This window comes from Diadema antillarum, unplaced genomic scaffold, assembly GCF_040938485.1.
Source record: "Diadema antillarum isolate AM-2024a unplaced genomic scaffold, OU_Dant_1.0 seq00001233_RagTag, whole genome shotgun sequence".
Taxonomy (NCBI): domain Eukaryota; kingdom Metazoa; phylum Echinodermata; class Echinoidea; order Diadematoida; family Diadematidae; genus Diadema; species Diadema antillarum.
In genome coordinates this window covers 396,594-419,995 of record NW_027272021.1, presented here as the reverse complement: position 1 = coordinate 419,995, position 23,402 = coordinate 396,594, and the positions used below count along the sequence as shown (strand labels likewise).

General features: G+C 40.2%; 2 protein-coding genes across 11 annotated transcripts in view; one reads left to right on the top strand and one right to left on the bottom strand.

Moving 5' to 3' along the window:
- Positions 1–23,402, bottom strand: part of LOC139745071 (neurobeachin-like) — a 444,680-nt gene that overhangs the window by 95,894 nt on the left and 325,384 nt on the right. The window lies entirely within an intron of this gene.
- Positions 1,152–2,997, top strand: LOC139745069 (protein mab-21-like 2). The gene has a single exon (XM_071655483.1). The coding sequence runs from the start codon at positions 1,152–1,154 to the stop codon at positions 2,379–2,381; it is 1,230 nt and encodes a 409-aa protein (XP_071511584.1). The 3' UTR covers positions 2,382–2,997.

Sequence of the window (23,402 nt, the reverse complement as noted above, 5' to 3'; positions counted from 1 at the left end):
TAACTTAAGAGTTTCGTCTATCTCTAGTCTGCCATTGAGATTGGCGGGTCTGCATCGCAAGTTTCAATTTGTTATTTCCACAAGTCAAGTGATGGGAATAGTATTATTTTGCGTTACCTCCTACATTCCTAAATCTCCCTAAAGAGAGTTACGGTTTATGACAAATCACTTTTTTTTTCTAGCAAAATAATCAAAAAGAATCTTGATCATCTCATAAACGATACTACTAGAACATAAAAAACTAAAAGAAGAGGAAATAACGAAGTGTGTCCAGAAGCATTACATTGCTTTTTTCCGTAATCAACTATTCATCATCCCAATCTGAATATGTATAGGGATATAATGTTTTGTCCATGTATTTTTTGAAAAAAAAAATGACTACCCATATACAGCAGAGAATCAACTGAGACCAGAAGGGGAGGGAGCACTTAATGAAATCAGTTTTAGATGTTTCTGGTGAGATTTTTGTGTGTAGTTTGCTGCTGACATTATGTGAACTGGGGTTGATACTGTACCACAGGGACCTGAATAGGCAGTGGGGTTGTTCATCGATTTGCGGTCCCGTCTGGCTTTTGATGTCCTGTTGACAATGCGACAAAACTTTTGTGACCAGCCAACCGAGGTACCAAAGGAGGTACAAAAAGTAAGAAAGGAAACCTAAGCGGCTTCTAAACCATAAGCAGTGTATTATTTTCCGCCTACCAAGGGGTTTCCAGAGATATGAACCCAGAAGGGGGCGTGGCACTACCGCCTGGCAGAAAACGGATAGATGTAACGACTCGCGTTGTATCGCGCGATCTCATTGGCTACCAATGCACTTAGTGCAGACATGTGCACCGGCATCTCTCCCACAAATCACAGCGTTGGTTACAGTGCGGGCTCAACGCACCCGTCCGCGTTATAATCCACGAAGAGAGTCCCCGCACCGTACACCACTGATGTCATCCTCCGAGCATAACTCTCTGAAGAGCTCTCCTGCATCTACAAACATAAACACGGCGAGTGTTGTGACAAGCCAGTGCCGCGTAGCACCACTACCACTACCACTGTAGCTCGACAAGCCTCATGCTGGCCTAGTCTTCTTCCAGAGTTTTGTTCCCCTCTTACTTTCTACCCTCTCACGCCTGAGCTTTGCACACTACGGCTCTTTCATGCATGCATCGTGCGCCGAACTCCCTGATTTCTCGCAGTCGACGGCTCGACGGTACCTATCAGTCCCGACGGCTGGAATAGACGGGAACTGGTGCGCCTCGTCCGTCGGGGCAACAAGCGGCGGAGCACTGGGACACGCCGCTGCCATGATATCCTCCCAATCGAAGCTGCTCTACCAGCTGAACCGGTACGTCGGGGAGAGGGTGGCGTGCCGGAGGGCCAACAGCAACAAGACGGTGAGGGAGGTGTGTAAAATCGTCACAGATGTTTTGAAGGAGGTCGAGGTTCAGGAGCCGCGGTTCATCAGTTCACTCGTCGAAAATGAGACGGGGCGATTTGAGGGACTGGAGGTCATCTCACCACAGGAGTTCGAAGTCGTTCTTTTTCTCAACCAGATGGGCGTCTTCAACTTCGTCGACGACGGCTCGATCCCGGGCTGTGCCGTGCTGAAACTAAGCGACGGGCGAAAACGATCGATGTCACTGTGGGTGGAATTTATCACTGCGTCGGGCTACCTGTCTGCCAGGAAAATACGGTCACGATTTCAGACGCTTGTGGCGCAGGCCGTAGATAAATGCAAATACAGGGACATCGTGAAAATGATTCCAGACACGTCGGAGGTGAAATTACGGATTCGCGAGCGGTACGTGGTTTTGATCACCCCTGCCTTCAAGTGCAGCGGTATTTGGCCGCGGAGCGCAGCCCACTGGCCGTTGCCCCACATCCCCTGGCCCAGCCCCGCCCTAGTAGCGGAAGTGAAAACTGAGGGCTTCAACCTGCTGTCGAAGGAAAGCCCTGCTCAGGCTGGCAAGCAGACGTCGGCGGAAGGTGACGCTTGGGTCCTTTCCTTTACCGACGCCGAGAACAAACTCTTGCAAGGCGGCTGCCGCAGAAAGACTCTCAGCATTCTGAAAACCCTGCGCGACAAGCACCTAGACCTGGCGGGACAGCCTGTGCGAAACTACCACCTCAAGTCGCTGCTGCTCTACGAGTGTGAGAAGCATCCTCGTGAAATAGACTGGGATGAGACCTGCCTGGGTGACCGCATCAACGGTATCCTCCTTCAACTCATCTCTTGTCTTCAGAACAGGAGATGCCCGCACTACTTCTTGCACGGACTCGACCTGTTCCACGGAAAACCACATGCTGCACTCGACCAGGCCGCGAAACAGGCGTGGAGAATAACGCGCGAAATTCTCACAAACCCGAAGAGCTTAGAAAAACTATGACGGTGAAAAAAAAAGACACGCATGTCAGGAGACATACGGTATGTCTTGCTTGACACGTCAATATGTCAAAAAGTAGACCCCGATCGCTTGATCCGATGTAAATGGAAAATATATTTCACTATGATAGTTATGGCAGACACTGTTAATGTTTCATATTATACTGATCACTGTGGATGGTGCAAATTTCAGCGTTTGTAATGGAAAAATCGCGACACGAGTTCACCGAACACACGCAACGTAGCCCGAAGGAAAATGTGACAGCATAGCGCTCAGTGACGAAGTGCCACGCCGATGCGCCCCCGTGTACTGTTGTCGGGGCACGGAGGGTTGCTGTCTCTCTATTCCTGTGTATTGCATGGACATGGAGCACGTGGTCCGAGCAGGGAAATAGTAGTAACAGATGGAAAATTGATTGCTCTCGAAAGGACAAAGCCTGGCTTGATTTCATATTTCAGTGAGTAACCGCAGTAAACAGAATATGGAGACTGATAACATGAAGATGTGTATAATAAATCTAAGGCATGACTGTATAATACTGCTCTAAAATGCTGTAAATTAAAGGAAAAAAAATCAGAGGTACTTAAAATGTATAAGACTGTTAATTAAAACTGAGGCTTACTTGATACACCATAGGGCTAAATACAAATGAATACAAATCTTGGATTATCATCACGGCGAAGCTCAATGCAGAATTAGTATTTTTGCCCTCTTTCTCTCTCTCAACATCCCTCTTACCATCTTTGTGTCTATTTTTTTAATATACCAAAATATATCAATTGAAAACTTGATGTCTAAAACCTTTGCTTCCCGAGCTTCTAAACCCCTCATTTCACTTCACAGATATCTGTAGTGATTATCTCTGTCGCATATCTTGTAGCAAAATGATAAATATTTCATGGTCACACGTTTGTTCACGTGTATGGTCATGGTACACATGTAGAACTACGTGAAAAAAAGGAGATAAGCTGTTCAATTCTGGAATTTTTGTTTTGAACATTACCTTAATACTAATAAATCGCTTGCTATCAAAACAGATAGTACTACAAAGTTACAAAGTAGATATTAAGCAATGTGAGAGAATTACTTCGCGTAATTAGTAAAATACTTCACAGATCTGTGTTGCTGTTTTGAAATATTTACTGATGTGAACTTAATGTCCGCGTTGCTTTTAGAACATCAATCATTTTTGTGTTCTTTTTATTTTCCTTCCCGTAAAATGAATAGGAAATAGACGACACCACTTCCAACTTTTGGAGTAAAACAAAAGTTACGAATGATTGATAAGTTTCGCAATTTTCTGACTTACCCGCTTTTCCAATATTTAAGTACTTATTTTCCGCTCAAAACGATTAGAGAAATATCCATGTCTTTCCCCACGCTGGAGTTTCAATGATTCTGTTACGTTGTTGTTGCCGATAATGGCAGATCATATCAACGTGTTGGAAAGAACCAGCTTGTAACACTTTGTCTACAGAGAGCGAATGAACGTCCGCAACATACCTTGTAACTTCTCAATCACTGTGTTTCAAAAATCAATTTATATGTGCAAAATGTATGTGTTGGTCTCTCGAAGAGTTATTATAACATGTCTAGGCGGCATGGTCTCTCAAAAAACAGCGTACTCAATATGGTGTTCTCAGTGTCATCATGTCACAGCTTATCACGATTCTTGTTCATTAGATCAAGGTGCGTGTGACAGTATGTGTCCTTGTGAGTCTGAATGAGGAATGCTGATGAGAACACTAATCATTTTCCTTTCCCAGTCCATGCCATCACATATGAACACTTCTCGTATGAATGATTCAGGGTGTTTTGTTTTTTTTCAGAAATATTGTCAACGTCAGACATGATGAGCATAATATACAAACAATAATTATGAAACCATATTTGACATTTGGCAGTGATCATTCATTTTATGTAGTAAAAAAATGGGTTCACATTTTTTTTTAGATGTATACTCTATCATAAATGAATTTGTTGTAAAGGATTTCCACACACACACACACACACACACACACACATACACACACAACTTTGCGTGCGAGTGTTTTTCTCCAGAAAGTTGCCTGACATGACAATTACATCACTTAACCTGTATCAATCCATTCGTAGGATGAAATTGTTGGACGGGTTCAGTGGGATGGCCCATAATATGACTACAATTTATTTGATAAGGAAAGAAAAGAAACTATCATGATTTTTTAATACAATACTGTAACTCGTGGATGGCACAATATGTCCAGTCACCCTATAGGATTACTATGACTAATTAGACCGTAAGTTTGATTCGATAAATATCGATTCAGGTATCATGAATATTACGTAGTTTGTTTAATCTCAAAAGTAAGCGTGACGACACACAAACACACACACGTCAAGTATCGATCAGCAGTTGTCTGTTGGTATCTAAACAGACAACATGGCTATCGATAGTCAATTCACGTGTCAGTTGATTACCAGGACTATAGACTATAATGCTTGTTCTTCACCAAAGAAGCATAACTGCAACTCGCCCATGAGAAATCCATTTCATTGCTATCCAGGTGTTTTATAAATACATTATACTTAGTATTATCCTTTCTCTCTAACATACACAACATAATTTTCTTGACTGCTTTCAGAAATGAGAAGAAATACCGGGAAAAGAAGATAATCACTTTCCTCATAAAATTTACGGCAAAATGATGGAGATTATGAACTAGTTTTTATAAGCTATGCGTATGTCTTCCTGCCATCTATTATTATTTAACATTATTTTCATATATCGATGTATATTTCACACGCAAGTACGGAAAGACGATGAACACAACATTTCCAACTTATTTCACCTGGCTAATTAACACAAGGCATGTGCACTCACAGTGGACAGTTTCTTATGAAGTGAAATACATTGAAGTGTGAGGAGTGACCAGTGAAGAACTGTAAGCTGTTATATTATTATAGTCCCGTGCTGTGTCACATCATGTGTGTCACATCATGACGCGGATATGAGTGTTTCTTGTAGGTGAATGTGGTGTGGATGTGTTTGCTGTCTGACCTGCATTGTACTTGCCCTCAAAAGAGATCAAACACTTGAAAACTGTGAGTGTGTTTGCGTGTGGGAGGGAAGGGGTGTCTGTTTGTGTGTTGCGCGTCAGTTTAATCTGCCTGTTTGAGTTGTATTGGTCAGTGAAACCAGAACAAAACATGGGCAAGACGTAGATCTGTCGGATAACCTACACTATTCTGCAGACAGATGAAAAATATCACAGAACATTATCCAAAACTGTATTCCATTTCCATGATGCCAACTAATTATAATAATACGGTGTGTGTGTGTTTTGAACGCCACGTTCTTACAACGTGAGCCTAATCGTTATCACATATCACTCGTGTTTATATGGTATATACAACTGAACACTGAGAAAATATTATTCACATTATTTATACTATATATAAAAAAGTAGAAGTAAAATGACTGCCAAAGCAGGCAGTAGTCAGCATTGTGAAGTCATCATCGTATATACTTACTTTCCTTCAAATTTGTAAAACAAAGACAATTATTTACCAACCATCATTAATGCAAATCGACCTGTATATTATAGATTTCATTTCGTGCAAGGCATAGTTTGCGAATGAATCAATCTCAGATAAATCTGATCATGCATTATTGTTATTTGTTTTTCAATTATTAAAAATAGCTCGATGACATACATGGTAATGGAAATTTGCTGCAAGGAATGAAATGTTGCACAGAATATCAAGGACATGTGACAGCTGACTGTGACACCATTCTCCCCAGTGTCTTTCGCATGAAATCAGAAGGCATGCTGGCAGTAGCCACAGCGGTCTGGTAAAATTCGGCTGAGTATACTCGGCGCTATAGTCGAGACCTTGACTGCAATGTACACACTAACACTGCAAAAATCTATATCGGCATGAATAATGATGATGTTGGACGCGTGACAAGCTTGATCGTACGAGTTTTCGGGTAGGCGGCATTGGATACAGGACTGACAATATGGCGATACCAGTGATAAACAAACATACACACGGGCGCACGGGCGCACACACAGACTCATACGCACATTATGAGGGCGATCCAATAATGGGCTTCGCGTGTGATCTTCGGGGTTTTTCATCACAATAATCCATGTAATCCTAAAGGAGTGAAGTGAGTGCTTTACGCTGGAAATTTGAGACAAGAGGAGGTGTAATACAGCGATTACCAGATTAGATAACCATGTCAATGACAATACAACTATAAGGTGATGAGGGCCTCCTAACTTTCTGTATCCAACTGCTGAGTCAAACTGCTTACAGTTGATTGTAACAGTTTAGGTGCAATGGTATGTCTTGACTTGTTTTTATCGCGTACGTGTTCCTGAAAATATCGTGGATAAGAAGTAGGATTTGGTAAAAATGAACATGTATACACACAATAGCATGTCAGTCTAGAACGTCAAATTGATCATAACCGTAAACCGTGCCTATGAATTCTTGACATCGTTCATAACGACAGAAGTTCTCCAATACTGTGAAGCGCAGGCCTAATATAAAACAAGAATAATCCTATCGGTCGTTACGTTGGTAAACTGTGAAAGATCCCATCTGTTAAGCGTGCCAAATAATGCTCAAAGTTTATGACGCAGCAGAAACACGCCACTGAATAGGTTATTTTACGGAATTGTTTTATAAGTTAATTCATGTATTATTTGTTTTCTTAAAGAAGCGTCATCAAAAAGAACACAAAAACGAAATTCATGTCGGTGAAACAGGAAAGTTCATGAAAATTACTCTGGAGCAAAGAGGCGCGTATACACATAGAAAAAGAAAAAGATTACTTTGGAATAAGACTCTACCAACGAAGCATGCGTAGATATCATCATTGATTGGCGAAACCCTCGCCTTACTTTACAGCAGGATAGTTGTAACAGTATTATAGCACTGGAAAATAAATCGCTACACTGTAAAACCCAATAGATTCTCTGAGCAAGATGACCCGTTCTGGGTACACTGTACACTAAATAACGGGCTTATTTGTCATGGGACGAACAATATTGAAGTCTGGGCTGGATTCCTCATCGGGAATAAATAATAGATCAGCGATGTCCGTTCGTTATTCTTCCTAAACTGCCTATGAGCAGAGACAGCGAGACATGCTCAATAGTGATTGAAAATAATCAAGGCGATTTTGTGTGACTGAGATTACCACAGGGAAAAACGTACTGAAATCTGCACTACATAAGTGCACGATAGTCTATATTAGCCCCATTTTAATAACTTGTCCATGTTCGTTTCATTTCGTCTCTGCATTGGGGCGTTCTCTCGAGTGAAATGGGCCGTAACTGCACGAGAAACTAATGAACACGTTTACACGGTAAAACAGACACCAAACAGATCCGTAACAGGACAGTAAGCGGATATTTTTCATGATACATTTTAAATGAACCTGAGGAAATCAACCGAATCCCTTGCTCCGGTTAGTTTTTTTTCTTTGTTTAATGACAGGCCCAAATGAATTAACGATGCATTCCCCATTGTTCCTCGTCCAATCTGTGATGGCAACATCATCTAAATTCTCATTGACGGTATTCCCTAATGTGAAATCAGTATGAAGCAATATTTCATTCATTCAATGAACAGCGGGGAAGAGATAGCTCGCCTCGTTCACAAAGATGTTTCCTATTCCAATCGAAAATAATTACAAAAATATTGACAGATATAAATCTTTTTTTTTTTTTCAGCCCTGTGTCGTCATCACCGCATGTATCAAGACAAAGGCTACACTTCACTGACATTGCTGGTAACGCTGTCATCACATCAATATCTTACCCCTCCCCCTTTTTTAATGTGTGTGTTTCAGAAAAGCGCATTTTTTTTTTGTTTTTTTTTGTAGCCGTTTTAGCCCGGTTCTAATTCACCACATATCCCTTCTAGTATTTGCCCCTGGTTGGCAAAATTTTGATGACTTTCGTTAAACCAACCACTCCACTTAATAACTAAAAATTCAAATAAAGTCTTGAGTGATATTATGATATCATCATAATTATTGTGATAATATTCATACAGTAAATTATCTGCATAACCCATCGGAACTTGTGTAAACTGACGTATATCAGTGATATCCAAAATGACACATGAAAACAGATATCGACAAATAATAGCCCAAAGCATCAGAGTTTTGGGGTTATCATCTCAATTCTCCCTAACATTCTCTTCCCGTACTTTGTTCATCAAACATTCAGAAATCAAATCAATTTGGCGATTCATTACATGCAAATCAGACGTTGATCATCCCGAAATCAGGGACGATGATTACTTGTATTTTTGTCGGCTCCGCAAATTAAATTCTCCCCGATTCGAAAATAGTTGGTTGCTGTCGTTAACTTGCACACACGGTGACTGTTCATTGCTGCGGACTCGCTCAAAAGGCAAGGACGAACAGTGGTGGATACGCCCACACCACGTTCTCACACAGTATGACCAACATAGTCTGTGCATATTGCCATTTTATTGGAAAATAATCGTGGAGACAAGAGGGGAAGGGAGACGAGAGAGAGAGAGGGAGGGAGAGAGAGGGAAAATCTGGCAACTTTATTGCTGGACGGGCACAATTTCAATATGCATCCTTTGCCTCTCTGGTTGGATTGATGATGTGTATACTCATAAATACTTATGAGAGACCTGTGTTCGGCATTCGAGACGACAATCACGATGTTATATATACATGTATATTGCAGTTTATTTGGGGTGGTTCAGCTGTACTTTCGAATGGTTGAGGAGTTGGACACAAAGGTTTTTTTTTTTTTTTTGGACCATAATATAGGATGAAATAAAGACGGATTTCACTCTGATTCTCTCCTCTTCTATCCCTACCTCACCCCACCCCGATGGTGTATATCTTCACAAGGTATTGGTGACATTTGGCGGTTATTCAGATTCAAGATAGCTTCATAGAAGTTGGCGACCCACTCTGTCTATAGAGGATCTCTTTCTTTCCCCTCTCAAATAAAAGTCCTCCTAATTTTGTCTGATTGTAGCGATCCATGATATCATGCCAAATTGTGTCATATCCAGTTAAAATAAAACCCCCGCATAAATGGATTTTTCATACAGGGAGAAAAGTATTCTCGATTCATCTCCACATAAACATACTTCTGAGCACGATATACTGATGTGCTCAAGGAAATGACAATTTAGTTTTCTTTTTCTTTTTTTTTTCTTTTTTGTTCAACGTATGGTCTTAGAAACCATGAATAATGATATTCACTTTTAATAATGTTCCTTTTCCATAGCTCAGGCTCAGACGTATTGTGTATGTATGTATGTATGTATGTAGGATCTATGTATGTGTGTGTGTGTGTGTGTGTGTGTAATATGTGGGTATTGTGTGTGAATGGTGTGTATATTATAGATGAATGTGTGTGTTTATACGTGGTTCCTATAACCCTGCTAGTCTTGATGCAATAACATGAATAATGCCTCAAATTCTAAATTTGAGGCATTATTCATGTTATTGCATCAAGACCACACTAAAAACAAAAACAAAAACAAGAACAAAACAAAAACAAAAACAAGAACAAAACAAAAACAAAAAACAAGAACAAAACAAAAACAAAATGACGAAACACGTATAGTCCTCAGTCCGGTTCACACAGTGTAACACGGTAATATATTTATATCTATATCCATCTCTATCTATCATTTATCTGTCTGCATGTCTATCTCTCTATCTGGACCTATCAATCAACTTAAAACTATCTATATAATTATCTATCTACTAGTATTTATCTATCAATCAATCCATCAATCAATCAATCAATCAATCAATCAATCAATCTATCTATCTATCTATCTATCTATCTATCTATCTATCTACCTATCTATCTATCTATCTATCTATCTATCTATCTATCTATCTATATTTGTATACATGTACTCCTTAGTATGTGTGTGTACCCAGGTGTTTCATTGATTGCCTTGCACACCCATTGCAGAACACAAAGGGGGATTCCCGTGAAGGCGCCGCCCGACGGTGCGGAGGAGATTTCACTCAGCTTCCTGCTCGTTCGTCTCCCTCTCCAGCTGGAATGGAACCACTACACTTGCCCTCGGAATCGCCTACTTTGGGTTGGGTACTATTTACTGTTGATTAATACACGCGAATACATGTATAATTTCGGTATTCTGAACGGGATTCCTTCCCATTTTAAGTACTTATTGTTAATTGCAGCAGTGGAGGCGGTGTTTTCGTAACATAATGGAAACATTTAGGTCTAATGCATGCAATAATTTTATTACAACCTTCTTCATCTACGAAGTCACAGGCGGGAGCTGATAATGACTATAATACAGGGAGTTCGATACACCTGAAAGCTTTATATATGAAAACTTGGCTGATACAAGCTGGTCATGGAGTAACTACATAATGGGCCGATGTTATGTCTGAATTTACGTACGTCGAGCGGCAAAATGCGTCACACGTCGATCGCCGAGAGGGAATTCCACGTTTTCTGCTCGCGGGCCACGGTTTATTATTGGCGCTCCACGCGCTAATGGCGGGAAATGCGGGCTATCATTTTCTCTAGACGGCGTTGCGGCTATAAATTCATAATGCGGCGAGATCGTGGTCTATTGTGCATCCTCAACGATAAAGTCTGGATAAACTAAAGCATCTCTACTGGCCATTTATTAATTTAGCCGCTGCCTGATACGCCATATAAATACGCTCCTCCCGCACCCATTATACAGTAAACATATAAACACACGGCGGTACGAGGTAGGGAAGGAGGAAAAAAAAAGAGGAAAAAATCCAGCGAGGCTCAGTCGCTTCGTGCTAGGATATGCGGATGTGGCGCTCACGGGAACGGCTAGTAGTGACGGCAATTTTAAAAGGCGAATATTGCGAGGAATACGAGTTAGGCTTATCCTCATTAGACAGTCTCGACAATTTTCAGTGAATAGCTACGACGAAGGCAAGTGACCTATTGTCTCGTGTGATGGACTTGTACAATCTAACTTGTCCCCCTCTATCTCATTTACCATCAATTCAGGCAACGGGCGAATAGTTTCAGAGTATCGATACCAGCTAAATACGTAAGGCGTCTGCTTGAAAATGGTCGAGGGACACTTAAATAATACATTTTGAATATCACAAGCACAGAATACGGAAAAGGTTTGAAATTTGAATGAACAAAGAAGATGACATTAAGTGGCGCAGTTATATAGTAGGCCTACCCACGGATGATGAAGGGTATTTTGTTAATGAAGGGTATTTTGTTTATAGATAAACATGCTCGAGTGCCAGAGTATAATACTATCCACACTACATTTGCAAAGCCTGTCTCTATAACGACCAATTAACTGAATAAATTTCACCTTCGGAATTTTAAACTGAGCGCATGATTATAGACGATTTCTGTAGGTGCATGCTACTCTTTCAAAATCATAATTATTGTGAACAATGGTGGAGTATTCAGATAATTTCCCCCAGCTTTATTTCTTAACACTGATATACAGACATCAAAGTATATTACGACAGGCATGCCATAGCCAATGTATTATGCCCCGAGATTCAATGTTGTACTCAATATTATTATTGAGTTAAGATGAGTAGAAGAAAGTAAATAAAACCCATTTCATGACACACATCAGATATGTTGTGTATTGCCGTTGAGTCGTACTCTAGTCTACGTGCGATTGTATAACCTCGTCTCATACGGTCATTCAAACTGTCGAATCATCCTATCTGCGCAGACGCAGTGAACTTTGAATTATCGAGATTGACTTCTTTGTCCAGACTGCAGACAGTGTCATAGCAACCATTATGGACATCCACACCCTCTGTTCACTCTATGTTCTAATGGTGTGCACGAGTTGAATTCTACATTGAAGAGTTTCATATTGCGCCGTTCATCTTAAGAAATTCAAAACACTGACGTTTTGCAGACGAGCGCAAGAAATACAGATTCATAAAATTGTTCAAAAGCCTGTAAATGTGACGACAATGCAAACACTGTGCACAGAATGCAGAACGTTAAAAAAGACGTTTGTGCTTTGAAACGCCTTAATATATTTTCATTCGGGTTATCCTGATACAAGAGGTACGTGAGTACAACAAAATTGTTGCGGAATGATATTTTGCAAGAAGGGTTAAGAGGGCATAGTTTATTCGACTTTGAATCGAAATTCAAAATCATTGTATGACGTGGAAACGAGACAGAGAGAAAAGAGCAGGTAATATAAAGTACACTGGTACTATAACTCGTCCCTGCAAATGCGATATTAATTTGAATCTATGGGATTATTACCAATCGCGGAAGATCAGCCATCGTTGCAGCCCAAGCCATCTCGGAAAGCCGAAATATACATCAAAAAGAGGAGACAGAGAGGAAATCAACCCGGGAGAAAACAACATCCGCGCATCAAACTGTCACGGTCTGATCAGAATGAATATCACATTAAAGCCGCTATAAATGACTTGCTTTCTATTTACGATGGGACGTGGTAGTTGGAATAATGCATGCAGTCGCTACAAATAACGTGACAGCTGCATGGAAGGGGACATCGACATTTCATCTCGGAAAAGGTTAATTGCTTCCATAAATATTCCCCAATGTTTTATATAACTTTGAGGAAAATATTACATTGCTGTATATGTGGCAAAGCAACACACTACTCTATTTGTCATGTCTACATGATAGAGTAGTAAATTCAGATATGCGTCTACTGTTGTATCGAAGGTCGAGGAACTGAAGTCGAACGAAAGTTGCGCATTGAGCTTTCTGGACAACGGACTTCATGAACAATAATAATAACTATTATGAACGAGCGTTGCGGTAATCAGCACTCTGTACAAAAATTTAATAAATGCATTGAAAAATGAAAAACAGATATAACACACGATAGAGATAAGGACAAATAGGTCGATATGGTACAATGATATGATGAGTACATAAATATAAATATAAATATAAATATAGATATAGATATAGACAGATAGATAGATAGATAGATAGATAGATAGATAGATAGATAGAGCGAGAGAAAGAGGAAGAGAGAGAGGTGGAGAGTGAGAATCAGGATTCGAGAAGTAATGTTCCTAGCGGCTTCTGCACTTGACGCACTTCCTTTGTCAGAGCCCCTGATTTTGGAAGCATCGTGGCTGCACAGGTGCCAGCAGCTACACGTGGACGAGTTATGATTATGCGGTTAATCGTCAACACAGCGATGCAGCAACAAGAAACACGGGCAAAGTGAAAAAAGGGGGCGTGGTCTCGCTGTCATTGTCACCGTGCTGACATTGACACAGGTGGATTGTCAAGTGTAAAGGTGCAGCGGCGGAGATGAGAGTTCTCAGGCAGGTACGACGTATTCTCTTTTGAAAGTAGTTTACGGACACGGGGGAAAACTGACGCCGAAACCGAACAGAGATGGGCACATCTCACATGGGTGTAAATTAGACCTTTAAAGTTCTGAAGGTGAACAGAGAAGGTTGAAACATCAACAGCAAACGTGTATCATGATTTTTTTTCTAATTATGCTAGAAAATGGTTTGCTGCCCCTGATCTGTTCAACTTCAACCATCCTCTGTTAACATTGCACATTCATTTATTGGCTTTTGCAACTTTTTTTTATTTGAGAACACAAAATTTTGAGAGAAAATACTTATTGAAGATATGAAAAAAATTATACGGATACATTTTGACATCGTCATATAACACAACGAAGGCTTGTTAAATTCAATGAGCCATATAGATTGTGTTTCGAATGTTTTCTTATGTTTGATGGGGTTGCAGTGGTTCACACAAAAAGGCAGAGCTTGAAATCGTGACAACCCTTAGAGATATCTATAATCTGTCTCACATATGAAACTCTATCTAACAGCGGTATATACTAATCATTCGCTAACACAAACGCGCGCGCGCGCGCACTCACTCACACACACACATACATCGAAAAAGCTGATAATACGTATGTTTTGTGAAGAGATAAACTACACCTGAACACATGAAATCACATTGACTGAAGCTACAGAAATAATTACGTCCACTGACAGAAAAGTAACCATCTTAAGCTAAACATATAGGAGGGACTGTCCAAACAAGCATGTCTATTGCAGCTTATGCACGACGAAAAACGTGAATTGTTGATTCGTAAGTAATGTAACTTACGGAACAGCTCCATCAAATCTTTACGTGTCTGTAGTGACACACATTTTTTCGACTTAAAAAAAAAAAAAACTACACCATGCAGCCAAAGACGAAACTTTAAAAACAAACGGGAGGGGTCACCTCTTAAAGATCACGATATGCCGTAGCTATCGTTCTTCTTTGGAGAATTTTAATCGTGGGATCGTTTACCTTCTTTGAGGAAATGTCAGTTGCGTTGCTGAGGTCATATAATTCGATTGCTGTAATCACACGTTATGTGTTATGACGACCGAAGCCGTCAGCATTCCTCCAAAGGAGTTGATATAATACGACACATGCTTTTTTAAAGAGCCGCCTTTTGCTCCACTAAGAATTCAAAGACACTAACGACAAGAACATAATATATCGTTACCAGACACCAAAACAACAGCAACAATAGTCCATATATATTCCGTTCGTGGTGTTAGAACATCTGGTCGAGCTGGGAGATTTTCGTTTCCATTGAAATATCATACACTTGATGAAATTAAGCAAAACTAGAGACAATATGTCGGTCTAACAACAACTAACATTATCGACGAGAGATTGGTAACTTATGTTATGATGCACAATCCTTGCCGGTCTTTGTAGGCTTTTTTCTGAAACACACTTGACTTTGAACGGTGTGTGAACTGCAAAGTTGTGGTATTCGTGAAATAGATTTCGCATATATAGCGTTCTGATTATACTACACTGCGTGAGAAATATACTCCCTGTGGTTGTCAAAGTTTTGACAGGGACTTTAAGCAACGATTTCTACCCAGAGATGTTGCGGTCTGTCACTGCGGCAAGACACATGCAAGCAACATACTGTTGTAAGTGACACAAACGGCGACACCAGTCTTGCGAAGGCACGACCCACGTAATAATGATGTTCTCCCTCAAGAACACGTCAAAGCTATACATGACTCCACGCTCTAGACTGCTTCAATTAAAACGCTTCGAAACGTCACGTGCCATAATCATACAAGCACAGTCACTGGAAGCCTTTTGCACTAAAACGCTTCCAACGTGCATCTATGTCACCCTTTCCATGTGTAGTCATGCTACAAACTATGGTTTGTTTTAATGAAGTGTAAGGGCCATGCATTACTAACCTACCCGACGAAAAAAACAATGACTAATTTGAGCAATGACAAATTACTAATATTACTATTATTACTACATGTACTACTACCCATACTCCTATACTACTACTACTACTACTATTACTACTACTACTACTACTACTACTACTACTACTACTACTGATAATATTTAAGCAGTTATTTGCTGTTCGTTACCTACCCAGGGTAGCTTGTCAGTGTAAAACTGCATTCAGAAGGCTCTGCCACTGCACCTATCTACAATGATTGTCAATTACAAACACGTTTTACACTAGGGAGAGGAGCGCACAGGGCTAAACATCTGTCCAGTAGGGATGCACGCAGAGGGCATGCAGGATTCGAACCCCAGGGCTGCTGTTTATCGAGAGCTGACCAACATCCTATACAGTGCCCCACGTTCATATAGCGCCTTCTAGCACACGAGAACAGGAGGAATCGGTTACATTCAACAGCAATAGGCATTATGGTCTCATACCACACGTCAGAGCTAAGAATATTATACTCATAATGATAGTGTAGTTAAATTAATTAATGATCCCGTCATAGTCAAAATTGTACACTAAAATGTAATCTGTGGAAATGGGGTCATGTTGGTTGTCCAAGAAGACACTGCGCCCTGCATCAAACAACTTTATACTTACACTATTAAAATAGGATCATCACTTTCATTAATGTGAGAAACCCCGTGTATAGATGAGAATAAAAACGCTGAGGAGGACATGGGTAAGACATTGGTAGGACGGCACTGCGGGAAACTCATAGCGATATCACTGGACCATGAGACGCGGTGAGATAGCTGATGTAGAATCGGTTGTGATTATGTCTTACAGTAAATGTAATAGCAAGAAAACCTGGAAATAATCTATTAAGTCACAAGGTTGACTTTGTGTCAGTTTTCACGTGCTGACCAGCGAGCGATGGACGAAGTAAACACAATCTTTTATATACTTCATATACTTTTTTTTTTGCGTTACGAGATAGGCACTAATGGTTATTATACCATCGACTATTATGGCGTGATTTGCTTATTTGCTTCTACTCCACATACACTGTATTCCCATTTTCATGTCAATGTCAAACTTACATTTTGCGCGAAACTATGTCATCAAAAGTATGCTGAAAATCGTCATCGGAAATTTTTAGAACAATGAGAACGAACATTAGCAAGAGGATAATTTGTGTTGGCATTATCAGCCAGGAGTTTTAATATCAACTTCATACTTGCACACTCTTACTTATTCTACCTTTACAGTATCAGCTAGACCTTGACCTAACTCGGCAATAGAATGGAGAAATAATTATGGCTTTAAAATAATCTCTGCATGGCTTGTCAGTAATTGCACCAGTATTTTCCGTAGGTGAATAATGCACGCATTCACACCATGCCCACTTCTCTTCCATCGCACTCCGTACTCTCGTGCAGATACCTCACACAATGCGCCAACACGCGCTAACACGCAGAAACTCACGCGGAGTTTCAGGCAGACACTCGGCCGCATCGGTTGACATCTCGCCGCCGTACACACAGGCGGAACACAGGCTAAGAACATCGCCCACCAGGTTGCCGGTAGCACCATGGGATCCGACTCGATAGCAAACCGCGTCGGTCAGTGAATCAGTAGGTGCACTAACAGAGCCAGAGGGGTTGGTTAACTCTCGTGTTTGGTTCTAATTCACGGAGATTGAAATCTTGAAATCTTGATTTAATGAGATTCTTCGGGCCAACCAGGAACCTCACGCAGATAACGAATAAATTTTCACCCTCGACTAATTCGGAGGGAAGCAAACCCATTCATCATGTATATGGATTGTCTGTTTGTTTGTTTCTCTGTGTGTGTGTGTGTGTGTATGCAGGGAGAGTGTAGTGTCTACTTTTGAAATCCATAATCTTCATAAAACTCAGGGGCGACGAGTTGATAGTCATCGTTTTCATCAAGTTTACACTCAAATAAAGTGATGTGGGGTTTCTTTTTTGCAACCGATGTGTTGACATTGTATTTTTTGAACTCATTGTAGTCTAAAAATTGAGTAATAGCCATGAGTCGTCACACAAATACCAGCGAGACATTGTAACACCTATCAAATATATCACATATTCTCAGCGTGCGATAAATCAAAGGAAGACGGGAGAATTGAATAAAAATTATGCCACAAAGTTGTCCTAGAGTATGAGATAGCCGCAAAGCTCTTCCGTTAACTCTTTGTATTTCATTCTTCAAAACTACATATCTGGAGCAGTACAATGATATTCACCATGGACGCATGAATTACGTCTTACGAGGGAAAAACACAATTCTAGACAGAGTTTCTCCAAGGTCGTTTTGACATCTGTTTACTTGACAATTGTGGCTTGTGTGACTGACTGCTTGCATGTTTCCGTGTTTGTGCGTGCGTGCGTGCGTGTTCGGTAAAACAACAGTAACCTGCCATTTGTCTGCATTGTAGTGCACAATACGAAGACAAGTTGTCTGTCTGTCTGTGACTACACCGCATAATTTTGGTGACCAGTGGCACCCATTGATGGCACACGTACCACGTTGAATCACGTGATAACTGTTGTTAGTTGATGAAATATGAGCCATATTAAATATTTTGTACACTGTTAGCACAAGAGTCGAATCAATGAACTTTGTTTAGTGTTGCATTTTTTTTTCCTTCAGTGGGTTGGTGTCTTTTTTATGTTAGATAAGCAGAACAGGTAATGTAACTATGAGTGTTTTATGATTATAAAGGTTACTACAATAATATAGACAATTATGCCATCTGAATATTATAATTGCCAATAGGAAGTCATCAGCGTAATACCCGGAGTGCCTGGACGCGACCTTGGACTGCTCGTCCCGTGGCAATGAACCCAGTGCGCCGAACGGGCGGGCGGGGTATGTCCCGGTTGAAGGTATCATCTGCGTACATACTTGGTCTTTTACAAATCATCCAATTCTGATTTGCTCGCCGTAAGATATGGTCACGTGCGTTTGTGCACGCATGAATCATAATCTGGAAGTAGAGCCCCCGTTCTCGTTATGCAAGGCGAAGTCGCGGATTTTGCATCAAATTAAGAGATGATTTGGCGGGAGGGCGCAGTACACCAGAATGCCATGGAGGAACATCTTCTTCTTAGACGGAGGGATATAAATCATTATTTGGTCCCGTAATTGAAAGCCTGACTCCGAGAAATTATCTGCGCAAGATCCGAGGCGAGGGCTCCGTCTGATGATTACATGACAGTGTATTACATCAATCTTTGTTTGTTCCATCCACTAATTTCCGTCCATCAACTTCGTTTTGCGGCCCGATGCGTTTTCCTGGCACGAAAGAAAAAACAAAACCAAAGACACAAACAAGACAGCCCCAATACCACGCACCGCACAAAACAAAAATCAGTATGATTTGAACTTCGAAAAGCTCAAAGGTATCTTTATACAACGAGATCGGATAAACGCTGTAGGGTAATGAATTCGTTTATTCGAGATTTCTTGTGTATCTTATGATGATAAATCGCTCGCGGTCTTTGTTACATCAACGTCAAATACGTGCTGATGAAGAAAAAGAAAGACAACAACCTAAAAACTCCCCAAACATGGACGTAGCAATACATTAAAACATCAATATTCAAGGCAGGTCTTCATTACGACCTAAACCCTCTCTCACCTCCCCTCCCGCATCTCGAGTAGCCGATTAGTGCTTCTCTTCTCCTTCTATGGTTTGGTCTCGCAGGAAATATTTATGAAGATGGATAGGTGGCGGCTTTGCCCGAAGAAAATATGATAATATACTCATGATTGACAAATGACGATAGCACGATAATGGGGGTACCGAACTGCGATCTCCTGCAGAAAGACGAAAAGCAACTCATGCAGGTCTTTTCATCGTCGCATGAGAATAAATAGCTCATGAAAGAACGTGATTTGAAATTTACAAAAAAAAAGTTATAAGAAATAGGGGTGGGGGATGGAACCAAACTTATTAAAAGATGAGAGGGAAATCTGACCAGAGTCGGACGAAACCTAGGAAAGGTTTGACCGTTCAATGCCAAAACGTAACCTCTCTAATCTAGGCCCTATATAATAGTGATACTGTTTTGTTTCTTCGTTCTTTTCATTTTTTGTGAAAAGAAAAATAATGAAAAGTCTCATGATTATATGGCTTTCTCTGTCTCGGTATATTATACGCAAGAGATATTCCTAGCATAGTCACGAAGAATATTCTATACGTGAAAAAAAAATATGTGAGTTCCATTTCACGCGAAGAGAAGGAGAAACAGACGGCAAGTCAAAATGAAAATCACGTGAGAGTCAGGTGAAGTTCGGGTGAAGGTAAGGTGACAAAGATAAGTCAAAGGCACCGACAGCATTCTGTAGCCAATATCTTAACAAAACTCTTTGTTTCACTTACATTTAGTTTGACTCTACAATGCTATCTTCAGTTTATGCAGTAACAATAATGTGCATATTATCAACTGTTGGTGTCCCTTTACGTTGTCATATTCTCTTGGCTCTTCGTCATTTATTGTAAATCCGATATCAGAAAGAAATGAACGGAACAAAGTAAACAGTACAAATACATAAAACACAGAATACTGGGATGGCAACACAGATCAATACAGAATCTTTAATTCTGAGAGATGAAATTTGACATTATTGAAACTGTATGTAACTGGTATTTATCTTTCCCAAATGCAACATCAGATTCTGCGTAGGACAACATAACATGTGCATTTTCTACCTTTATATGGACAGCTGATAGAAAAGACGAACATTATTCTTTTGCATACCGACGCATTAAAATAACGCCAGAAATTTTCATAACGGCTACCAACTGTCGTGACTTGATACAAAATGCGTGTGCTTCAGTTTCAAATTCTGAGGATTTGCAATGCTTGGTTTTCGTCAACGCTTTTTGCAATGCTTTGTTTTCGTCAACGCTAGACAAACACTTTCTATTTCATTCGCTGATATCATCATAACTTTCATGACTTGGTTGACTTCGCGCATTCTGGCTTGGTCCAGCCGGACATCGTGATCGCTTGGAGTAGCTTACGGACGGCGAGGTTATCAAAACTAATTTGCCCGCGATCGCCCTCCGTAGTCACGCCATTACAGTGGCAAGATGAAGTTGTAAATCAGCTCCTCATATAAGCTCCCCACCGTCCTCCCGCACCCATCTCCGGCAGGCGCCGTCGTCTGCTTTACGACAACATTAAGTTCATATGTGTAGTCTTTTTTTGCAGACCCTGTTCGATACTTCGACGGTGTAAGAAACCCCGTATGATCGTGTTACGAATCGTCTTTATGCTGAAACAAAATATTCGACTTCTCACTCAGTTTTACTGTTAAGCATATTTGTGGAAAAGTGCAAATAAAATGTTAATTCTCGAGGGATTGTGACAATATTTGCAAATTATTTGATCAAGGCGACTAAATTTGCGCTTTATTAATGATCACCGCACCTCGGCGATACTTACGGTACGGGAGCGGAGAACGAACCGATGCCCGTTTAACTGGGCTGGTTAATTGTGACATAGCGGGGAACATTCGGGCGATGGCGTAAGTACGGAGCCAAACCAAGGACGTGGTCGCCCGCTGTTTGACCCGGGTCTCGCCGTCTCCAGCTCTCCGTGAGAGGATACATCAAATCGACGCGCTGGTTTAACTCTCTACACACTGACAACTTCACTGGAAAAGTTTACGTGCAGTCGACGTGTTTCATGTGGGACACACTGACACAATGCAGATTATCTATGTGGATGGAAATGTGCTTGATTTGTACAATCTTCGTTGGTGTTAATATTATTGTATCCTTCGCATCGCATTGGTTTTACTGTAGTCTTATAATCACCTATCGATGATGAACTGAAGCGGAAAGGTACATTTATATTTCTTAAATTATTGACCAAAATATAACACGTATTCTTGTGAAGACACCACAGGGCAATATACGCGTTGAAATAATCGTCATCTTAAATTGCGTATTTGTTTGTGACCAAGAACAATATTTATGCAATGAAAACATGTGAAATTAAGAAGACAAAGAACTCTAAAGCTTTCTGGTTTGATATTGGTAGTCTATTTTTTTTTATACATGTAGGTTTCCTACACATTCGATCACCGATTATAACACCATCCTAATGATTATTCACTTTTACATTCCTTAGGTCTGATTATTAAACTAGATGGACAAAGTTAAGGCGGTACAGTAAAATTCGTCAGAAGCAATATCAACGTAGGAAAATAGTCACTGTCACACACGGGATCAATATTTTGGAAGTTTCCATTACTTTCCGCAAGCAAGAGCGAAGAAAACGAAAGTAGGAAGCGACCTGAGATTTGAACCCGTAACCTACCGCTTATTGGACAGCGGCACTACTAATCGGGAACTAGAAGAAGGTAATGATAACATTCTGAAGCATTCAAACATAATGTCAGTGGATTGCATGACAATTCGAAAGTGATTGAATACTAGTAATGCTTTTTATCTAAGTTCACAATTGGTCAACAAAATTACCGTTATTATCATTATTGTTATTATTGAGTGGCTTAAAATAGCACGTAAAAACCCCGCTTCGACCTACAACCTCGTGGTATCAGAAGAGTAGTAAATATGTCTTCAATTTAATTAAAATTTTGTGGTTTTTCTTTTTACCTTATCAATCGTATATCCACATAATATGTCACTTATCACATTTTGTAATGTCGATATATGTATGCACTTATTTCTGATAAAACAAATATATTTACATGTTTTGTAACAGATGGAAAAATAAATAATGACTGAAAAGATAATCTCCCGTCGACAATAGATATGAAAATAGAATAATCAATACAAAAATTACTTATTATTAAATTGAAAACAGTGGACTGCTGGCATAGTGCATTCAGCCCAATCCCGAAGGTCAAATTTCTCTGCCAGGATCAAACCTGCGTTGGTCATATGCGGTCACACATAAAAAGATGCGATATTTAGAGAATTCGTCTTTGCATCTGTGTCGTAATACTAACCATCGAAACATAATAAGGAACATGCATTATCGAATGCGGTGGGCCATATTAAAAAAAGAAAGAAAGAAAGAAACAGAATTAATGAGCGAATCAGAATAGATTAAAAACATATTTCGATACCAGTCGATATAATTGACTGCAAAGGCGATAAAGAGTACATGGGTGCTGAGACAATATTTTAGGTGGATGTTGATTATCTATGATATTATATCTGCCAACTTTCTGGAAGTTTTAAGCGCAGGAAGACCTGTTATAATTCAGAAGAAGCAGCTAAAAGTTCAATTAATAGGCCTAAAGTTGATTTCTCACGGTCGCATTTTGGAAGCCGCGGGCTGGCAATATAAAAAGTCCCGGTTAAACGTGATTAGATTAATATCAGGTGAATATGATTTTCCCCTTAGTGGCTAAAGATATCAGTATTTTTACATAACACTTATTAATCGATATTTACAAATTCATTTATCACTGTCAAACTTTGGGCTCATATTGGCTTTCCGGGTTCAAACTTACTTGCGTAGATGACATCTTATGTCAACTGAGAAACACGTATGCGAAATATTCGATATGTTCTGTTCGTTTCTACAGCTGCTCCTATTGAGCTATGTAAAATTTGCATACAATTCTCATTTCGTCATTACTCTAAAAAGTACGATTTCTAAATCAACCCAAGCTTTTAACATACAAGAGAACGGTCGATAGCAGTCTGCTAAGCGGTAGTGTCGTAACCACAACCTAATCTGTGCC